Genomic DNA, 21699 nt, shown 5'->3' on the forward strand with positions numbered 1-21699 from the left:
GTATTCCCTGAGCACAGGAAACATCCATCATGTCGTACCAAGTCTGTAAGACTCCTGTTTTATAATTTTCTTTTTTAATGCAAATGTTTCTTTGTCGAAATGTCAAGAGTGCACTTCCATATCAGGAGTACCTGACACATCCACAGAAGTGTTTAAAGCTACCACGTTGTGGGTTGGTAAGAGGCAAAAATGTATTAGATAGTTCATATATATGTAAGCAGATATATAAATGCTTTGACGTCATACCAAAGTACTTTAAGCAAAGTATGTAATTTTAACTTAGTTGTTTTGTTATTAATGTATGTTGATCTATGCTTGTCTTTTTATTTTGTATACTTCAAAATATAGAAATCACAGTGCTACTGTGAAATCATGCACAGAAATGTTAAGAAAATAAACTGCTTCTTTCTTACATAACGAATACCTTTATGTTTTGTTTTTTCTTTTCCTTTTGTTGGATCGTCATGTATCAGTGAATATACCACATCCAAAGAAAACTGTTTTCCAAGGAATACAGGAGGGTCTTGAGTTGTTTTTAGCCAAAACGTCAGAGTTTATATTAAGACACTGTCATTAATAAAGGGAAACTGTACTATTGACCAAATGCAGAATTGCCCCTATATAGCGCTCTTACAATTTCTATTTAGAATTCATGTCAGTAATGTTAATGTGTGTAAACTGTTGACTAATAGTGTCATTGCACCAATTAACATGAGACAAACTGCTTCTTGGCGATTAGCATTAGTCCGTGAAGTTAATGTAATTTTCTGCATTGGCTTTCTCTATTTTCAGCTTGAACAAAGCTCAGAATAAATGGAAAACAAAAGCCAGAGGATACTCCTTTAAGCATTAACAAATACCAAGAATGTCATCTGACATGTCTAAAAAAAAAAAAAAAGCTCCTTTATTGACACAAAAGGCGTGACTTATACTCACCGGACACTTTCACTTAGATTAGGTGCATCTTATTATCTTCTTATCTTATTATTTTAGCTTTGTGTCATGGTGTAACTCTGAATACTTTGGTTGTGAGGGGTGGAGTGGCCTTGATATGGCCTGCACCTCACTGGATATTTTTATCTTTGGACCAAAAGACAGCTTATCTGGCACAAACAACCATGCCGCGTTCAAAGTCACTTTAAATCATATTTCTTCCCTATTCTCATGCTCAGCTTAATCTTCAGCATGTGCCTTGTCCATGTCTAACAACACTGAGTTGCTAACAAGTGTACATAAGAATGCGTATGTCGGCCTCTGGTGGTAATCCGGAAGAGGTTACAGTAATTCCTAAACCTGTTTCAGCAGTGGAATAAAACTTATCTTCAATGTGTAAATATCTCGTTTATTTGTATCGACCGTTTTTGAAGTCGTTGTTCAATTCAAATCACAATAATAGAAACAACAACAACAACAAAAACAGCTTTCTGAAAGGTCATAAGTTCACATGATCCGAACCACTGATAAACTGAACCACTCCTGCAAGGACAGAGTAAATATATGGGTCATCAAGAGATAAACCAAACAATAAACGTTATGTGGAGCCATGCTTTGGTTAAGCAAATACTTACGTATCATAAAAAGCACTCGAGCGCATAGCTGCCAACAGATTGAAGAATACTGAAAAAAATCACGTGGGCTGCAAAGAAAAGCATAAACAGCAGTGCTTACGGGTACATCTGCATTATATCTAACTCTGTAACGTAATTCAACAGAGAAGCTGCTTATCAATCACGCATTGGTGTGCCGCTGGCCAGCTGTTATAACGTCATGAGTCCTTCCAATGCTTCCTCCCAAGTTTCGAAGTCGCACCGCCTCTCCGCTCCACCGAAACTTCAAGACTCACCTGTCAGACTTGAGAAGGACACGCAAGGAAGGAAGATTTCGTGGCTCGTCTGAAGAAAAGCTTTCCCAGAAGCTGTCTTGAGTAACGATGTGAAGTCACTGACTGGTGTTATTCAGGAACTGTTAATATACTTTGAGAATCTCAGCTGGGACGTTAATGTCACCGCGGTCAGCTTGTATTTATTACCATTAAAAGTTGAGGCGCATAGGCACTTCCGGGTTGGAAAGAATCTTGCCCAGGATCGCCATGGTTGATATTCAGATGGAAATGTTGAAATCCCAAGATGAATTCGATGGAGCACCGGTTTCACGTGCTCATGGGGTGAGTAAATGGTATAAATATGTGAAATTCTGTTTAATGGCATTCTTATTTTGAATAATAGCGTTATTGGTCATGATATTTTATGAAATACTGTCTGTATGTTTAATCACCTTGTAATAAGTCCTCCAGCCCTCTCTGTGCGAATAGAAAGTAAAACAAAATGCTCCTTCTTTCCTGTATACTCTACTCTGTAATACTACTAAAATTATACTAACGTCTTATGTAGACGGACGAGTTAATTATGTATTTTCATACTGTGTGTATGAAGAGCAGGAATTAACAGCATGAAATGAAGGAGCCCACATGCTCCTCCTGTGTGCTTGAGGGTGTAACATGGCTTAGGATTCCAGTCATAATACAGACTCAATTCTTGAGCAACTTTGTTTTCACTCATTGATGTGAAAGTTTAGTTTAAAGGATCAAAAACCAGTTTTTGAAATCCAATGAAAAGTAGCTTCAAAACAAAAGTAATTCTATTCAAGTGCTTTTAAATGTGAGGAAAATATGACCCAAACTCACAGCTCAACACAGTATTGAGTCATCACTTCACTTCTTTATATTGTGCTTCCAAGGAACTGGATTTTCTTGTATTTCTTAACTGTCTCGAGCAGTACTTCTCCACATTTTCTGAAGGTCTTTCAAAGTATTCTTTGGACATTGGCTGCTTTTCCACTCATTTTCAATCCAGTCCTTCTGCCTAACTAATTTAAGAGATTTTTGGGGGGTTAACACTGACCTATGAATCATTCAAGCATAGAAAAGGCAACTAACTCAAGGGATGAACCAGTGTTTTCTCTACAGATAACATATTTAAAGACAACAACAATTTTAAACTGCATCTTGTGCTTCTAGCAGCCTGTCACTAAAACACACTCTATGAAAAATGCCAACAATAACACAGTTTAACAGGCATGAAATAGTACAAGGTGATTCTGAAAGAGCTGTTAACTGAAAACATGGAATATCTCAGCATGCTGTGCAGGGTGTCCTTATTAAATTGAGGAAACTGGGAAAGTGGAGGACAATCAAGAAACAGCAGGCATAAAAACTACCTACAGCAGATTATTATTATCTTAAAGTCACGTCCTTAAGAAATGAATACAGAAAAGTCCAATTTTGATCCACCATGCAATACTATCTGGAAACTGTCTTGCAGTGGCTTGATTTTTCAGCGTGACCGTTATCCCAAACACTCTGGTACCTGGATAGAAAACACACACACAATGGAATACTGTCAGTCATGGACTGGCCTCCCTGGAGTATGGACCTCACCATTATTAAAGCAGGGTAGGATTAAACAAAGGCAGCCAACATCCAAAGAATAGTCCTGAACATCCTTCAAGAAGCCTGGAGATCTATTCCTTTAAAGAAATGGGAAGAAAGCATCCTAAGAGAGTTGTGACAAAGATTTAAGGTGGCCATACCAAATATTGATTTTCAAGCTTTTACAAATTTGTAAAAACTCTGTTCTTCCCTTATGTACTCCATGTTCTTTCTATTCTTACTCATGTTTCAATAAATCACTGCACCTTTGTCCCATTTTCCTTGTAAAATTAAAAAAAGAGGGAGCTGGCTCAAGAATTGTGGTATCTTTTATAAATATCCCCAAATTTTTCACCCTCTAGGGGACATGTGTTACATATGGTGATGCCAACACGAATTCCAGTCCAACCGAAGCAGAGAGTCTCCTGCAACCCGTAAGCAGTTTTCACTAAAGTTGTGCTCTATTTATTTTAAACTATTATTTTATTCTCTATTACACAATGAGAACTACATATTTTTGAGTATGACCTTTCTATTTTTTGAGCAGAAGACAAAAGCAACCGTAGAAGGAAAAGAAACCTCTCACTTTCCCTTCTTGACTTCTATATTTAGTGAAGGAAGTGAGCAAAGTGATGATGCCATCTTTTTTTGTGTCCTGCTAGAGAAATGGTACTAATGGAGTGCAGACATCTTCATGTGATGTAGAGTCTCAAAAATCTGGAAAGGTATGAAAGGGGCTTTTTTTTTCTTGGGTATTACCTCTTGTGGTTTGGAATAAAGAGGCATTATTTTTTGGTATTTGTCCCAGTTTTTTATGTTTTCATCTTAATTTAATTAAAATGAATTTTGATCTTTTGTTTTTTTATGTGAATGACTGAAAAAATGAATATGTGTATTCTGAATTGGTGCGTGTTGGGAAAAGGTTTGAGTGCCTGTATATTAACTGACTAGAAATCTAAGTTAATGACAAACCTGCTGCCTTGTAAAGTGTATTCCATTTCATTATTTATATTATGTTCTAGGACTGCACTAAGCGTGGGATAAAGAAAGAGCTGAATGAGAAAGTCTTCTGGGAAATTAGATTATGGATGGTCATAATATTCATCCTCATTGTCATCATTGCAGTGATTTTTACTTCACTGGCTATATGTGCAGGTAAGGTTATGTTTTTTTTACTTGTTAGTGCTACGTTGTGGTGCATTCATTAAGATGGAAATGAATGAAATTTAAAAAAAATATAATTTATGTTATGTGAAAGCATGAATATTGCAGGGAGCTACAATGCAGCATTTTTAACTATTCGAATTTTTCACTCACTGATTTCTCTTTGGGCAGCGATCCATCAGGATGAGGATGACATATTTGACCCTTCATCGTTTACAGTCATTCAGAATTTCCGTGGGAGCTTCCAGATGCCAAACCAGGTCTTCACAGACGAACTCGCCACCAATTCCTCCAATAAAAGCCAAACACTGGCTACAGAACTAGGAACAAAGGTTGGACCACTTATAACTTATATTTTATAAACGATGTACTTGATCTGTTCGTGTTAGCTGGTTGTATTTAGAACTTGCTACATACTCTGTATGGACAAAATCACTGGGCCATCTACAGATGACACCTGCTCGGCTATGGAAACCCATACTGTGATGATCCTGGAGTGCAGTTTTTGATTTAATGTTAAGGTCAAGGAAGGTTTTGGAACTTTGCATTTAGTCAGAAGAACATCGGCGCCTCAGCAGTCGGTGACCCTACTCTGCAACGTTACCACCGGTATCTGTGGTCTACCCCTCTGTGGCTGAGTTGCGGTTCCTAAAAACTGTTTTAAGAAGTAAATTATGGATGGTCACTCTAAGTGGTATTAACTACGTTAATACCACTTAGAGTTAAATGTGGAAATTAAACTTTAAGAGTTAAGGGAGGGGAATAAATTTCACAAACTGGCTTGTTGCAACTGCATCCTATTACAGCACTACGCTTTTTAGAACAACTCATTGTTTTACAAATATCTGTAAAGGCAGACTCTCAAGTGCTGGATTTTTCTGCACTTGTGGCAATGAGACTGAAAACACCTAAATTCAAAGATTAGGAGATCTGGCCCAATTCGTTTGTCCTTATAGTGAATGTACAAAATATCTTTTACAGTGGCTATATTAGATTTACTGGCAAACAGTGTAGCATTGGCTTTTGCAACCATGGTGCTTAGCTGGTGTATACACGGCGCAGTCCACGTGCCCTTGTTATATAAGGCAATTCAAGGATAGTTAATAGCTACGTTGTAAAAGAGGGTAATGTCATAGAAGATGTGCCGATGTCTGCACACTGATAGTAGCAAAATGAGCCAAAGTTTCATGGTATTCAGCTCAGTAGTTTTCTGTGCAATCCACCTGCAATGCACCAAAGAAACGAAACAGATGAATGACAACATTCCAGTTCAGGTTACAGCATGTTTTTAAGATAAACACAGTGATTGTTATTGTTTCATTCACTATGAATAGTGGAGTAACGATCCCCCCCCCCCACGGGCGCACACACACACACACACACAAAAAAAGAAAGAGCAGTATTGTCCTGCAGGTTTTAGATCTCACCTTGGGTCAACACACCTGAATCACATGATTAGTTCGTTACCAGGCCTCTGGAGAACTTCAGGACATGTTCAGGAGGTAATTTAGCCATTTAAATCAGCTGTGTTGGTTCAAGGACACATCTAAAACCTGCAGGGACACCGGCCCTCGAGTTGGAGTTGCCCACCCCTGGTTTACACAAAACCCCAAAAACCTGTGTGTGCGCTTTATGCTTTCATCTTCTTCTGAAATTTTAATGTAAAAGCAATTAGCATTAAAATTGAGCTGAGAGAAAGGTAGGTAGGGGAGTGCCAGGCAAAACAATTTCCTGCTAATGCTTTCTCTTGCATGCTTTGTTCTGCCCCACCCAGCTCTCTGACCTCTTCAAAACCTCATATGCACTGGGGCGATACTTCATCAACGCAGAGATACGCGCTTTCAGGTAAATACGCGTCACACTCAGAATTTATGAACTGTGTATTTCGGTGAAACCACTGAATTTTGTGCGTTAAACTTCAGAAATGTTTAATCCTCCCCCGCAGGAACGGTTCAGTCATTGCTGACTACAAGCTGACATTTCACATGCCTGAAGAGGAGAAGGATCAGCTGAGGAATTTTACTCTGAGCAGGGAGATGGTGTACAACGTGTTCAGACAGTTTCTTTATGACCAGGAATCTGAATCGGACCCAATGTTCATTGACCCAGCTTCCCTAAAAATGGTTTTAGGAAACTGAGGACAAGAAGTTTACAGCGAGACCAGAAAACCAGTTCTTGGTTTCTTTTTAGTTTTTATGAGCCACTAAACATCCGTGATGTCACGTCGATGTCATTGTTTTCTCATGAGTCTGCATATGAGACGTCTTTACCACAGGAGGCTACATGACCATTGTTGCGCCACCCCGCAAGTAATGGTAGTCATGTGTGTGTTTGTGTGTGGGATATTTTTTTAAGGTTAAAATATAACCTATAGTCAAACTCACAAAAAATGGAAAACAAACACAAAAAACATATTTTTATTGAAAGAAATACATTGAGATATTGTACTTAAGATTTCACTGTGTTTTACTGTTCATAGTTTACTGCATTTACATGTCAGTTCTTTAAGTTCCTCGACTCTCACTGTGATATTTGTACATAAGAAAACTGGTGTATATTTGTAATGGAAGTATTGAATTTATCTGTGCTGTTATTTTTGGGCTTTGCGACTTCATTTGCAAAGCCCTAAAACACAATTCAATCAACAGTTTAATAGGAAATGAACAGGAAAATGAGTCATTTGCTTATTATTACATAAAGGCTGCGCATCCCTTATAAACTGTGCACTCTATACACAAATTGTTTTGTGTACTATAGCACGAGAACAGTTTTATTGGGCAAGCAAATAGTTGGGACCCTGTTTTCCCCTTCACTGTTTGTTTTGGTAGTTGAACACTAGGGGGAGCATTTTCCACCGGACAGTTGAGGGATTTTGTCTCTCTCTTGATTCCTTTCTCTGGCTCAGTTTGCAGAGAACGGGAATTCACATTGTAAATACTACAGAGCAGGGAGCAGGTTATTGCAACGGTTTTGGCAACAGTTTATGTTGTATGTTTTTAATTTATTTTTTGGCTACTGTGTCAGTGATTATGTCTGTATGTCTAAGATGACAGCTGTAATAAATGTTTGTATTTCCAAGGATAGTTGCTCCACACCAGACATTCAGTTCTCTTCACTTTAACTTGTTGAATTTCCAAGAATGTGTTTCCCAAATAAAGATATTACAGTCATTCCTTTAAAAGGCTAACCCCTTTTTACAACTGATGCAATAATGCAAATACTTATATGTGATTTAACAACTGTGGTGTTGCTTCCATGGAACTTACATTGCATCATTTACACAGCTGCACATTTCACTAAAACAAATTTTACGTCAGCAATTTTCTCAAACGACAAAAGAGACTTCCCGAGAAAAGGAAGTATTATGTATTACACGAATTACTAATAACACTATATGGAAAGAAATGCTGAGTTTTATTTCTTGTTCTTCTTTTTCCTAGCGGGGAAATACAGTTTTACATGTTCACAAACAGCCATCCTGCATGACAGTCACATGGTGGTCAAAAGGTTAAGTTTAAACAGCAGCGCATCTGTGGGATCCAAAACATTTCAACAGCTGGACATAAAACCACACCGCCCTGTTTGCTCTTTGAAATTCCCAAATATTGCAGATATTGGCACATTTTTGTTGAGACGGAATTTATTGATCCAGACTGGACAACTTTGCTCTGTGCTGTATTTAGAGTCGCGGAGGGGATTTTTTTTCTCTAAGTAAACATTTTACTAAATATGCTGGCAGCAGTGATAGCTCATGGGCACCATTCTGGCTGTCTATGTCTAACAGGTAGCAACTGCATGTCTTGCTTGTAGTAAAGGAGCTTTTTCTTCTGAATGCTATTTTAAGAATCAGTAATCATCCAAAGCCAGATTTACTCTAACAGGCACGCTGAGCTTTGATAGCCTTGTTTTGTTTTTTACTTCATGGTAGATCAGAGACCAGTCACAGAGTTCAGTGACAGGTCAACAGTGCTCGAAGAACGCGTATAATGTGTGTGCAACATTTTTCTGTATTCTTAAAAACTCAGATCATGCTGAGATTAAATTCACATGGAAAATGCATCATTATTAAACTTATGCTTGAAGAAGTCTAGCTGACTGATGATTAAAAATATCAGTCTTGGCAAAGGCAGCTCCTTTTTGCTCGCCATTGTTAGAAATGCAAGCACAATTAGCCTATAAGCGTCAAACACTGGGGTGGCAGAAAGCCATAGAAATGACAAGATTTGATTATTCACGACTTGTAGGAGAAAATCCCAAAATCAAAGTTATTAGGAGTCAGGAAAACGTACATTCATATGCATACATATTTGGCATAAATAATACCAAACTTTGGGACGGGACAGGCTTGACTGACAGACACCTAAATAGAGAGAGTTACAGTAATCAAGACGTGAGGAAATAAAGGCGTCGATAAGGTTTCCAGATCTTTAGATGACAAGATAGATAACATATATTTTTATTATAGGCTTTTAGTAACACAGTACCTAAAGATACAATTTCAAATCATTTTTTGCTAAATTTTCTGATATATGTAGACACAACATGGGTTCATCCCTAGTATTTGGTGCTTTATTTAATACTTGAATTATTGATAGATGGCCGTCAAATGGCTTAACGAACCAAAAACAAACCCATTCTCCGAAAGTTATGCTCTATGCTTTCTCTGAAAGTGACCCCTGCAGGAAGTTCCTTTGTGCCAATGGAAACTAGTTCAATCAAAGAGCACACACTTTGCCCTGACGTTTTAGCGAGATTCTCTGCTTATCCTATTAAAGGGTTATGTCTCCTTTTAGTTGCCTCAAGACACATAAAGCTTAAGGAGGTTGTTGTTACTCAGAGCTCAGAGTAGGTGCTACACTTTCCTCTGTGGATTCACTTTTATCAGCAGCTCTCTACGGGTTTTTGGACAAAAGTCCCAATCATCTGGAGTGAAAATGGGTGCCCACGGCTCCAACCTGGATGATATCCTGGAGGAGGACATGCACCACTGGTACACAAAGTTCATGAGGGAATCTCCTTCGGGGCTCATCACGCTCTTTGAGCTGAAGACAATGCTCGAAATGAAAGGTATGACAGAGGAGGCCAGCAGTTATGTGGACCAGGTCTTCGTCACCTTTGACATGGATGGGGTATGAAAACATTTAATATTGGAGGATATGAACTGGGTGGAAGAAACACATGAAGAATACCAGGAAACTTGAAGTATAGAGTAATGCAGATCAGGGGGGACCAGTTTTGCAAATAGTTCAATGGTGTCTTTATCAGTATGTAATACTGTAGAATGCATCAATTATTATGAAGATCTCAGATTTTCTTTTCTACAAGAGTTCAAAAGAAAATACATTTTATGCTCTGAATCATTTAGTTTGTTCCAACTTAAAGGATAAAAAGTTATAAGTATTAAATTTAGTGTCTCTAAATATCTGATATAGCTTAGTTTGAAATTAGCTGCACTTGTAGCCCTTGTTTGCAAAGATAAAAAACTTAATTATTTAATTCAGAATTTGGTAATTATTCTTTGAAGTAAACAAGTTTTGCTTTTTCAGTAAATGATCTGAGATTTACACTCCTTTCCCTTTTTTATTTTACAGGATGGCTACATAGACTTTGTTGAATATATTGCAGGCATTAGTTTATTATTGAAAGGAGAAATAAATCAGAAGCTAAAGTGGTACTTCAAGCTCTTTGATCAGGATGGAAATGGAAAAATTGACAAGGATGAACTGGAAACTATATTTAAGGTAGAGTATGCCTTCTCTGAAATCTTCCTAATCAGATTTCTGCATCCAAAGTAGTGAGCTTCTCAGAATTCTCTGAATGGTGCCTTGAAGATTAACTCTGGAAGCGCACATAAGTAGCCACAGCACCTAAATCCAATGGCTTCCTAATTCACCTCTGTTTTCAATTTGGCTGATTCTTAACTCCTGACTAAAGCCATACAATGATCACCTTGTTTACATGACTCTCTTTTAGGCCATTCAAGACATCACCAGAAGCTACAACATCCCTCCAGAAGAGATTGTGCATCTTATATATGAGAAGATTGATGTCAACGGAGAAGGTAACAAACGCATGATTGTGTATAAAGGGTATCAAGAATGAAACCAGTGATAAAAGGCTTTTGTCACCGTGACCAGAGTGAAATGAATACAAAGCATGAGTAAACATTCTGATAGTTGTGAAATGTTCTGCTTTGTGATTTATTTCCATAAAATCACAGCTTTAAATGCACAGAGTGCCACTTCTCTCTCTCTCAGGTGAGCTGACGCTGGAAGAGTTCATCAGTGGAGCAAGGGAGCACCCTGACATCATGGATATGCTCACTAAGATGATGGATCTAACTCATGTCTTGGAAATTATTGTCAAGGGTCAACGGAGGAAAGCTCTGAACTGAGTCAGTAAACAACAAGCCGAAGAACTGACATCACCCAGACTTTAAAGACTGTATGGACTTGACGATGCACAGAGTCCCACCTCAGACTGCAAAAACCCAAACTGACAGAGCAGGAGCACACAAATATCTCTCTGCATATCACCAGATAACATGCAGAATGAAGCAACAGAATGAAGCAGATAACTTCCTCAACTCTGTTAACCTGTATGTGCCCTCAGAGTCATTGTACAGTTTACTTTTTAATTTTTTTAAAAACACTTTACCAATTGTGGCGAGGCTTGGTGAAAAAAAGAAGAAGTAAAACTGCTTTTAGGGTCTCATCATGGGCCCAGCAGAGTGTGCAAAGTAAGGTTAAAAGAATCACTTTTATTTAATTTATAAGGAGCTAATTTCTGACTAATGATTCTAAAGACTCCTAAAACAAATGGTCAGTTTCTGAATAGTTACAGCATAAACAGAGTATTGGGGTATTTACAGTCTAGTCTACAACACTCGCAGGGACTGTTGGTAGTTTTGTGTTGACGAGTTTGTAAAATCTGAAAGAAAAGTCCATTATTGGTTAAAAACACTAATGGACACTAAAATATTTGTGATTATGTACAAAAAATACAAAGTTTTAAAATATCTTCCAATTAAGGTTGCCTTAAAATCAGTACATTTGTTTATTTTTTTTAATAACCCCCTACACTAGCAAAGGATTCTTTGGTTTTTACCAAAGATCCAGGCATAGACATGACAGATTCCATTTTGCAAAACCTGCAATAATTTCCTTTAATCAATGAAGTAACTTTAAGAGTAACATGCAAAGTTTACCACATTGTTGTTGCGTCAACCAGCTTCAAATAGAGAATTAGGAAAATAGATAAAAATAAGATATATAGATTAGAAAAGCTAAAAACTGAGGAAACAAACAAGCAGTTATTTAATAAGATGCAGCATTTAGAGGTATTGTTTCATTTTTACTGCTTGACAACTGAACCAGCTCAAGGATGCCACCTTGTGAGAAAAAGATGAAGAACTAGTGCATGTTAGTGTGGTGAGACTGATGGTGTAATTCAGCAATGCCAGCTGTTGTATCACTCACATTTCAAAATAAAATGAAAAGAAAGCCAAATGCTGATTATTTGAATATCCTGATTATTATTTATTAAAAAGAGTATTCTTTTTTTTTTTTAATCCCACCTGATAACCTAAAGTTATAGTATGCTTTCAACATTGATTTATCTTTGTGAGAGAACCAAAACACATGTTCAGGCACCACACTCAATTCTGCCAACTGGCTGCAAAGCTTTCAGTTCCACTTGAGCAGGAAAAACCCAGAATCTGTGGAATATATTTAGCAATCATGCAGTTTCTAAGGGGAACCAGGCCCTAACAGAACCATTTATTCTTGCATTCCTTCATTTTAAATCAACAGAAAGCTAGATTTTGTTTTTAAGATGTATTAGTCTTTGTGTTTCACAGAAACTATTGGGAAAGAAACAGAAAAGTAATGGTTTAAAGCCTCTAAAACAGCCTTCAGAACCATACCAGAATAATCCAGGGTTCTTTATTTTGGGCCTATTGTACCTTCATAAACTCATTTTGTACTTGGAAATCAAAGCATGACATTCCTTTAAACTTTCAACATTAATCATTAACCACACAGAGCATTAGCAGGTTCATTTCAGTACACACTGCCCCCACTATTTTGAACTGGGTGGTGTAAATCAAATAAAGATAAGGGTTTGACTCCACATAACTCTCGGCCTCTTTCTAAATGTATCGGATGATGCAGTTACACAACTGCACTGTTCAACCCACCTTGGTTCATCATATAAACTCGCATCTCACAGCGCTGCAGTGCACACTGCTTCCACTTGTTTGCCACGACAGCAAGTAAACAACTGACCACATCCAGCGGGAACCATGCAGTCTGCCGACGCCAAATTCAAGAGAAACAGCCTGTTCCTGGCTCTGAGACGATACAGCTCAGCCGTCAGTGAAATGGAGCAGACCATTCTTCTGCCAAGCCTGCTGAGAGACATGCCCTCAGACGAGGTGTGGGACTGTGAAGCTGCAGAAGAGACCTGCAAAGACCTGTTCAGCAACTACTTGATGCTCAAAGCCATACGGACCACAGTGGAGAGTGGCCTAATTCGCCTGGACGATCACAAGGCCAAAAACAACATAGAACTAAACAAGACCCTGGAGCCTCTCTTGGACACAGATCCTGAAGCCCTCTTCCACTTCCACGTGAGAGGACTGTTTTCTGTGATGAGTGACCTCACCAAGAAGACGCAGACTCTCACTGAGAAATACATGGACATTATTGGGATAGCAAATTAGTCACAAAACCTAAGATATGTGGACATCTGTTTTTAAGAGAGTCATCTAAGACACCCAACCATTGCAAATGTCTGAAATGTTTACATTCAGTGACCCCAGACAAACCTAATGAATAAGGAATAAATATACATTGTCAAAATTAATCAATTGTGTCTCTTAATTTGCTTTTGTAATGATCTCTTTTTAAATTTCGTGATAAATATTTTTGGTCATATCGCCCTGCTCTAATCCCTTTTATATAAACAAACACCACAAGAAAGATGACCTGTTAAAGAATATCAGAGTTTCCTACGTTTGTAAAGAATTCAACTTTTTGTTTTCACTTATAAAGTCAGTCACAAAATTGAGTTTGTGGGTTGAGTTTATTCTTTTTATTTACATATCTATATTTCAAACAATATATGACAGAATGCTCTCACAAAAAGGCTGCTCAACACAGGCGGCAACTGTGAATGTTTCCTCTCTCCGCAGCCACTGATGCTTAGCGCACAGGATGGAAAGGCTCAACAATCTCAGCAAAGGTCTTTTGCTCTGGTAAGATAAAAGAAACCAAAAGCAACAATTTGATTACAAACATACATGACCCAACGTTTCATAAGATTTAATCGGAGTAAATGTCCTACAGCACTGCACAGTCTAATTTCTTCCCCTGTGGCATTTCTCAATCAAAACAATAACATCAAGCCTAGTTTGATGGCACCGGAAAGTAGTGTGGGATCATGGGAGCTGTAACTATCAGCATCAATGCTACTGAAAATCTGATGTGACTCAGAAAGAAGCCATTTTCACAGGCGAGGTAATCTTTACTTTTTGTTACATTTATTTAATTTGCAATAAATTTGCATCACCCCGTAACATTACTGTATGGATAAGCTTGGTGGCCATCAAATATAAAGTTGATTTTCCACTGACAGGTGACTGAAATATTAGAAATAAGATTATGGATTTCTCAAGCTTTGAACATTTTGAACACATTTCAATTATGTAGATACACATTCTAAAGGTACAGCATTATTTTTCTTGCTTTCAGGCAATCTGGGATTTGAATTTGTAACAGGGTACATATTACATACTTAAACGCTAAAGAAACTATTTCACAACTACACTGCACAGGATTTAACATCATCCAAAGACAACAAACAAACAAAAAATAATCCGATGTGGTGTGTGCATAAACATAATTCCCACCTGTGTGGTGCTGAGCCTGTTCTGTGTTGGTGTTTTTTGAAAACAAGGACATGTATGAAAATAGATTATTATGTATAATTTAATTTGAAAGAAAATCATGAAAGCTACATCAGCTGAAGAACGGTGAATGGTGGCCCACTCACAAAGCACAAATTCTGCATTGGCTGTGGCTGTACTACTAATCGGGAGGTTGGTGGTTTGATCCCTGATTCTTCGGCTCTGAATGTCAAAGTATCCTTGGGCGAGAAACTTGCCTTCTGATGCATCCACTTAAGTGTGTGTGAATGTTAGTTTAAAAGCTCTTTTTTCAATGAAAAAAAAGGGTTTCATATAATAAAGAATAGGTAGTGTTGGGCTCTTGTGTCTTCGGTTAGAGCAAAGACATAAAAATGAACTTACCCTTTGGTACAAATTTTTCCGGGTGGAGTTTGATATACTCATTCATGTCTCGATCGAGTCTAGCATAAGTATAATTTTCATATTTGGTAACATGGTAGCCAATGAACCAGCCAATGGTTGCCAGCAGAAACTGTCGATGAACACCTTAAAGAGAAAACATGGAAAACGATGCAACATTTATTGATCAGATATAACTAGCATACAGCAAACTAAAGTAGATATATTTGCAAGATACTTCAAAGCACAATAATAAAATCTTACTGTGGTTATGAGAAACCAAAAGCTTGCACATTATAAGGTTTTCTCTTAAAAAAATAGGATTGCAAAAAATGCAAACAAAAGCAAATTGAATTAATAGGTGGAGGCTTACACTTTAGCTTACTGCACCTAGCTTTTTGACAGCGCATTTTATATCAACACTTCATTGCTAGATATTACCAAAACAAAGACGACAGGAAACACAAAACAAAACCCAATGTGGCACAACCAATGTTAATACTACTTTCTTTTTCAGATAGGGAGAAACAATAACGACAAAATTTAACGCTAGACTTCTTTAAAAAAAAATTAACAAACGAACATTTAGTTTTCAGTTTTGTTTATTTTGTTTAGTTAGATTTCAGAATCAGAATACTTTATTAATCCCCAAGGAAATTATGCATGTATTTTTGTTCAATTTAAAACTTTATTTTAATCATCCTCTGTGTCATGTGCTGGATAATGAAAGATCTTGTTTTTATGGTGTCCAAATTTCTTAACTGTTTTTGATATTTATCGCTATTTTAATGCTAAAGGAAACGTAAATACGCTGCGACCACTGTGGACAGCTCACAACCAGTTACTAATCTGAGAGAACATTTATTTACTAAATACTCGGATTTCTTTTTTAAAATTAAGTGTTTCATATGCTTGAAAGGAAAGCGTCCGTTCGTGCACCAGTCTGAAAGACAGGTAAAATGCTAACCTGATTTCACTGGCGGCCTGTGGTTGATTGCGTTGTGCAGCACGGCGGAGACCCAGCCTACACCCGCCAGCCACAGTGAATTCCTGTTCACGAGCCCCGGAGGAGGCAGAGACTTCCCCTCTTCTGGAATAAAGCCCATGGCGAGAAATGTGCCCCTTAGTTCAGACCTTATTTAATAATTTCCGAGATACCTACTACTACTATTCATCGGCTATCACCTCTCGTAGGAAGTCAAGGGCACGGCGTGCAACCGAACTACTGGTCCGGGCGCAACCAACGACTAGCGCTTGAGTTCCGCATTATTTGTTTCCTAGCAACAAAAGCCCACGAGTCACAGTAGGCCAAAGTCTTTGTAAATAAAATGTGCCACATAGTTAATATTACAGTTCAGTCCGCTTCAAAATATTTACTACATTAATGTGTACGTTAGCATCATATATAGAAATATCATAAAATACATCTTAATGGGAAAATAGATTAATGGAATCAGAAAAACAAAAGAGAAAAAATTAAACAATAATAAAAAAACAACATAGTCCGTATTCAGCTTAAGGTAATAACCGAGGAGGACACGTGCTTTTAATATACTAATGTTGTAGAAACTGCAAAACTCTGTAGCTTTGTACTTTCACTCTTTTGTTTATCATTGCTCTGTGTGAGTTTCCCTGTTAGAATTATAATCTATAAAACTGCAGTGTCCACGTAGTATAAATACTAGAAGCTCTGTAGAATGGAACAAAATTGCAGCATGAGAGAGAGAGATCAAAAATATTAATATCTAAAATTCCCTCCGAGTTTCTTTCCCATGAATTCTGCTGCATCCACCCAGAACAACCAGTGGAAAAATAGAAAAATGCTTTCCTTTCCAGCCCACGGATGTCTGCATCCGTTTGAATGTTTGAAGCTTCACTGGGAAAAGACACACTCCATCAAGTACTTTTCTGAATGCAGTGAGTACATGTAACGCGTTACTTTGCATGTGAACTGATGACATCATTGAGGGCAGCCCCCCCCCCCCCCCCTCCCTCATCGTCTCTCTATCAGACGGGCTGCTGCTGCTGAGCTCCTGAGGATACACAGCCCTGCCCAGCAGCGGCTTTGCCCATTTGAAGAGGTGACCTATGCATGCCAAGTAGTTCTAAGTCCGGGGATATCCCCGTGTTTTTGGTAAGTATGAATTATCTCTTGACTCGGTGCGGAGGGCAGACTTTGATTTTTTTTTCCTTGCTGCATCTGCAGATAAAATGGCCAGAATCACACGCTGTAGCCGCTAGTTGCTACCGTTGCTAGCTTCGACCGAATGGCTTTCAACTCAGATTAAAAATGAAGGATAATTAGCCAGAAGTATAAAGCTACTTCAGATTACGAAATGTGCGAGATGCTGCAGTTTTTTTTCCTTACCTTTCAGGGCATAAGATGTTGGTGAAGATGTGATTGCGACACGGAAAGAAGTGTTTCAAATCACTACAAGAAAGGGTTAAATTATTCCTTCAAAATCTTCTTCTCTGTACCAGCATTGTCAACCAGAGATTCACATCTTCCTGCAAGCAACAGTTTGTTTCCTTAAAATGTTGTTTTTACAGCGATATGTTCGGTTCCTCCGCACGTAAAGGCCCGGTTCTCCATTCTAGCGTAGGGGCACACATAGAAACGCATTGCAGAATTTAAACTTGTGCTATATTATCATTGTTTACATACATTTCAGATCACGCCCTGTTTTGTGGGCATCGACCAAAGTAACTCTTGCATCTTTGCGTTTTGTGCTTTGTGCAGGTTGTATTGTTTGAATCTCCATGTCTCCATGCAAGTGATGCACGGCCCCAAAAAACGGGAGCTAAAAAGAAAATAAAAGATATCAAATATCTAAAATGAGATCTTGTGGAGGAGTGAAACATAAATGTTTGCTATTTTCTTAAGTGCACTGTCTGAAACACATGTGTCATATGCTTACCAAAAATGCCAGTTTTCCTACAGTGATCTAAACTATTCCATTGAAATGAGACTGGACAAACTAAGCTTATATTTAATTGAGAAAGACACATTTTACGCTTTCCAGTGTAACATTTCACAGCTATTTTAGTGAATAAGTACCATGGCCAGCTGGTATAAGGAAACATCTAACAGAAGCTTTCAAGTGGCAAATTCTTAAAAACAATTAAAGTTGCAGATAACTTTAAAATGCTATCATCTGCAGCATAGTGGAAAAGTAAGATTCAGATAATCTGGAGGGGCAAGGTTAGCATTGAATGATGGTGATATGGTTCCATGCATGGGCTCAGGAAAACTTTCATTTACTGAGGCAAAGTGGAAAGCTGTTCTTTGGTCAGGCAAATCAAATTTTAAATTATCTTTTGAAGTCATAAGTCCCGTGACTTTTGGCCTAAACTGGACGTGGATCAGCCAGAATCTCGGGATTCTCAATAATACTTAGAGGCTTTGGTCCAGTATCTGCCATAACACTTTTTTTTTCTTTGGTCAGGGAATATGTTTCTTACTTCAGCAAGAAAATAACAAGCCACATTCTACACGTATAACACCATAGCTTTATAAAAGAGTCTGGGTGCTTAACTGGCCTGCATGTGGCCTGTGCACGACATCTAAAAATATGTACAACATTAATGAAATGAAAAGCATCTAACTCTTGAGCAGCTGAAATCGAAAATATAGCTCAATAGGAAAATATTTTGCTTTAAAAAGCTGCAGCAGGTATGCTCCTAAGTTCTCAGCTGCTTGCAGAATCTTGTTAAAGAGAGAGATGATCCTGCCACTGCCCTGTTTAAAATTTGTGTATTTACAGAAAAGCTATAAAGCTTCTTAGTTGTGTCATTTGATAGGTAGGCCCAGTTGTTTTCTGTGGAAATAGGATTATAGTTAGTGAAAAGGAAATGTCTCTCTGTGATACATTTTTTTCAGTGCAATTAGTGTCGGGTATAATTCCGCTAATGAGCACAATATGAATTCAGATCACACACTGAAGGGCACAGCTTACTCACCCAAGCTTATTCAGCTCAAATTTTACTTGTTGTCTGAGCCCTGATGGTTACACAACAGTTTTTAGTGTCATCAGCATCTTTGGTGTGTGTGTCTCATGACTTTATGTCTGTGGCTTGGAGCACATGGGGAAAAATGTTAGCAATTTTACAGTTATAGCGTTAGCGCTTCACCTCTGTCTTTTCTCCTTGTCTTTATTTTCTAGTTTAGTATGAGCATGGAAGATTATGACTACCTGTTCAAAATAGTTCTGATAGGAAATGCTGGAGTTGGGAAGACATGTCTCGTCCGGCGCTTTACTCAGGTTCGTATGCTGTCTGTGTGTCTGAGTCTGTAGCTATTGAATTACACAGTACAGAAGTGTTAAATTATAAGTTTTGCTTGTAATTGTAGGGCCTTTTCCCACCTGGACAAGGGGCTACTATTGGAGTAGATTTCATGATTAAGACTGTGGAAATCAAAGGGGAGAAGGTCAAGGTGCGCCAATGTTACATTTTTGTTTGCATTTATGTTTTGTAGCAGTTTGGACAGTTGCCTATATTCTTGACAATATTATGTTTTCCAGCTACAAATATGGGACACAGCTGGACAGGAGAGATTTCGCTCCATTACTCAGAGTTATTACCGTAGTGCCAACGCCCTCATTCTTACGTATGACATTACCTGTGAGGACTCCTTCAGGTGCCTTCCAGAGTGGCTGAGGGAGATCGAGCAGTATGCCAACAACCAAGTGGTGACTATATTAGTCGGTAAGAACTTTGTTTTGTACTTGAATAACTCATGCTTATCTTTGTCATCAGCATTGTTTGGTAAGATTTATTTATTTTTATTCTTGTCATTTTGAGAACGCAGTCTTCTCAAATGCATCCCACACATGCTCGCATGCACATATCCCTCCCCATTCTCATCTGTCTCATTAAACACCCACTACTGTTTAGTCAGACTGCAACAAGCCAGACTTGTGGTTTGTTTTTGTTTAGTTTTGTTTCCCCTGTTGTTGACAAATGGACATTGTATGTTTATTTTAGGTAATAAAATAGATCTGGCAGAGAAGAGAGAGGTCCTCAGGCAGAGGGCTGAAGACTTTGCCGAGGCTCAGAGCATGCTGTACCTGGAGACGTCAGCCAAAGAGTCTGACAACGTTGAGAAACTTTTTCTCGACCTGGCCTGCGAGCTCATTCGAGAGGCGAAGCAGAACAAGCTGGATAACAGTGACACTGCCCCGATGCCTGGAGAGGGTAAAACCATCAGTTACTTGAGCTGCTGCAACATCAATTAGAGAAAGCTCAGCCATGGGGCCGTTTTAACAGAGTAGCCATTGACTGTAGAGGTTAGATGACTGATCCCCAATGCCTCCGTCCCACTAAGATGGCATAAAGCCACATCTTAGTCTGGTCATTTCTAGTCCCATGCCTTTTTTAAGCTGTACAATGGAATTTATTACCTTAGTTTGGCCTTCCAGGACCGAGCATTTTAAGATGCTGCCATTATGGAGAACGTTTTTCCTCAGTGCAACAGGATGTAAAGTGTTTCCCTGATACAGCCGAGAATCTGAGTAAAGTTCAGTTTTATGATCCTCACGGTGAAATGGCAGGATTGTTGTTTTGGTTTTTTTTTCCTTTTGGGATTTTAGAATCCATTTTCATCAAATCAGTTTTCACCAGCAGTATTAAAATGAGTGAAAAGCTTTGCCAGGTATTTTGTTACAGATCCCACATAGTTTACAAAAGAATAATGAATCATTGGAGGTGATAGGTTAATGGTAACAATGTGTTTACATACAGTACATCTCATCGATTAACAGGTTTGATTAAATTGTAAACAAAAACGTTGCAAAAATGACCCTAAAATCTGTTGCACAATCGTTTATTGTCCACTGCAGTTTCTTCTGCTCTGAGATTTGTGTACAATTTGTGTAACTTTTATAATTTTACTTCTGAATCATTGTTTGCACCTGTTGTTACATACTGTGAAATATTAGTTCCCAATATATGATTTTACCTGCTGCTAAAATGTGTTTGTCAAATAAAATAAACTGAAAAACACGTATAAATGCTACAGTATTCTGTGACGCCATTATTATTATTATTATTATTATTATTATTTTAGTATACTTGCAGTGCTTGTGATTAGTCCGTTTATTTAGTATGACGCAATTGGAAAGGCCATCATCAGCAGACTTTGTCAGCCGTTTATTTAAATTAGATTTTTTTTTTTTTGGTCATGTTTTTCTTACCCATAGGCGTAAATATTTCTGCCTCTGTTGTTGCTGCCTAGCCATGAAATTATTTGAAGGGTTATGTTAATGTAGTTTTGTATTACGTGTTGTATTTCATATGCTTTTATTGTAAAATTTTCTCAATTGTTCAGCATGGTTAACCATTTTTTTTGTAGTGTTTAAATTTATCTTTCCTATATTTGCCATAACTGTAAAGTACTGTATTGCACAATGCCATATACTGCACACTTATTTTTATTATAACATGTTGTCTTTTATTGTACAGTAGTACAATTTAGCACTTTGCTTTTATAATTTTGTATTTTTCCATAATCCCTTTGTAAAACTAGCGAGCATTTTGTTTTGCCTTTAACAGCAGTTGCTTATAACTAATCCCTTGCATCTTCCTGTGAAGTCTCTATGGGAAATACAAAGGAAACACCATTGGGATGTTGTGCTTCTTTTCCTTTATGTGTACAAAATGATCCCTGGAATATTCTGTATAACATTAAACCTCTAAATACTCTTAAGATGTGTTTTTATGTTGTTTTTCATGAACATTTTATTTTGAAAATTTCACCGGAAGGTTGGTGGACCAGTGCAGGGAGAAACCGACAGCTAGCTAA

The 21699-nt window shown here is 37.9% G+C and overlaps 5 protein-coding genes across 6 annotated transcripts; 4 read left to right on the top strand and 1 right to left on the bottom strand.

Annotated features, from left to right (window-relative positions):
* The first annotated feature begins 1819 nt into the window (after positions 1 to 1819).
* On the top strand, positions 1820 to 7772 carry c15h3orf52 (chromosome 15 C3orf52 homolog). Its single transcript, XM_085380847.1, has 7 exons — positions 1820 to 2164; positions 3790 to 3861; positions 4090 to 4152; positions 4450 to 4582; positions 4763 to 4923; positions 6366 to 6436; positions 6537 to 7772. Exons 1-7 carry the CDS (start codon positions 2090 to 2092, stop codon positions 6727 to 6729), a joined length of 768 nt encoding a protein of 255 aa, XP_085236973.1. The 5' UTR covers positions 1820 to 2089; the 3' UTR covers positions 6730 to 7772.
* Positions 7773 to 9525: 1753 nt separating this feature from the next.
* guca1c (guanylate cyclase activator 1C) lies at positions 9526 to 10985 on the top strand. The gene is made up of 4 exons (XM_085380075.1): positions 9526 to 9720; positions 10183 to 10332; positions 10565 to 10652; positions 10849 to 10985. Exons 1-4 carry the CDS (start codon positions 9526 to 9528, stop codon positions 10983 to 10985), a joined length of 570 nt encoding a protein of 189 aa, XP_085236201.1.
* A 1888-nt stretch (positions 10986 to 12873) lies between these two features.
* thrsp (thyroid hormone responsive) lies at positions 12874 to 13542 on the top strand. Its single transcript, XM_085379338.1, has one exon. It carries the CDS (start codon positions 12894 to 12896, stop codon positions 13311 to 13313), a length of 420 nt encoding a protein of 139 aa, XP_085235464.1. The 5' UTR covers positions 12874 to 12893; the 3' UTR covers positions 13314 to 13542.
* A 114-nt stretch (positions 13543 to 13656) lies between these two features.
* On the bottom strand, positions 13657 to 16129 carry ndufc2 (NADH:ubiquinone oxidoreductase subunit C2). The gene is made up of 3 exons (XM_085379339.1): positions 15865 to 16129; positions 14901 to 15044; positions 13657 to 13844 (listed from the first exon to the last, which is right to left on the bottom strand). Exons 1-3 carry the CDS (start codon positions 16001 to 16003, stop codon positions 13795 to 13797), a joined length of 333 nt encoding a protein of 110 aa, XP_085235465.1. The 5' UTR covers positions 16004 to 16129; the 3' UTR covers positions 13657 to 13794.
* A 745-nt stretch (positions 16130 to 16874) lies between these two features.
* Positions 16875 to 21603, top strand: rab30 (RAB30, member RAS oncogene family). Of its 2 annotated transcripts, none has more exons than XM_085379336.1 (5): positions 16875 to 17031; positions 19061 to 19159; positions 19249 to 19332; positions 19421 to 19604; positions 19884 to 21603. In XM_085379336.1, the coding sequence occupies exons 1-5, from the start codon at positions 16990 to 16992 to the stop codon at positions 20132 to 20134; spliced, it is 660 nt and encodes a 219-aa protein (XP_085235462.1). In that variant the 5' UTR covers positions 16875 to 16989; the 3' UTR covers positions 20135 to 21603. The 2 variants fall into 2 exon arrangements, with proteins under 2 accessions (XP_085235462.1, XP_085235463.1); XM_085379337.1 differs by having other exon boundaries at positions 16901 to 17031; positions 19066 to 19159.
* The last annotated feature ends 96 nt before the right edge of the window (positions 21604 to 21699 follow it).

The sequence above is a fragment of the Rhamphochromis longiceps genome, linkage group LG14 (genome assembly GCF_057381845.1).
Source record: "Rhamphochromis longiceps isolate RC_006_pf linkage group LG14, R_longiceps_female_GT1.1, whole genome shotgun sequence".
NCBI classification, from domain to species: Eukaryota; Metazoa; Chordata; class Actinopteri; order Cichliformes; family Cichlidae; genus Rhamphochromis; species Rhamphochromis longiceps.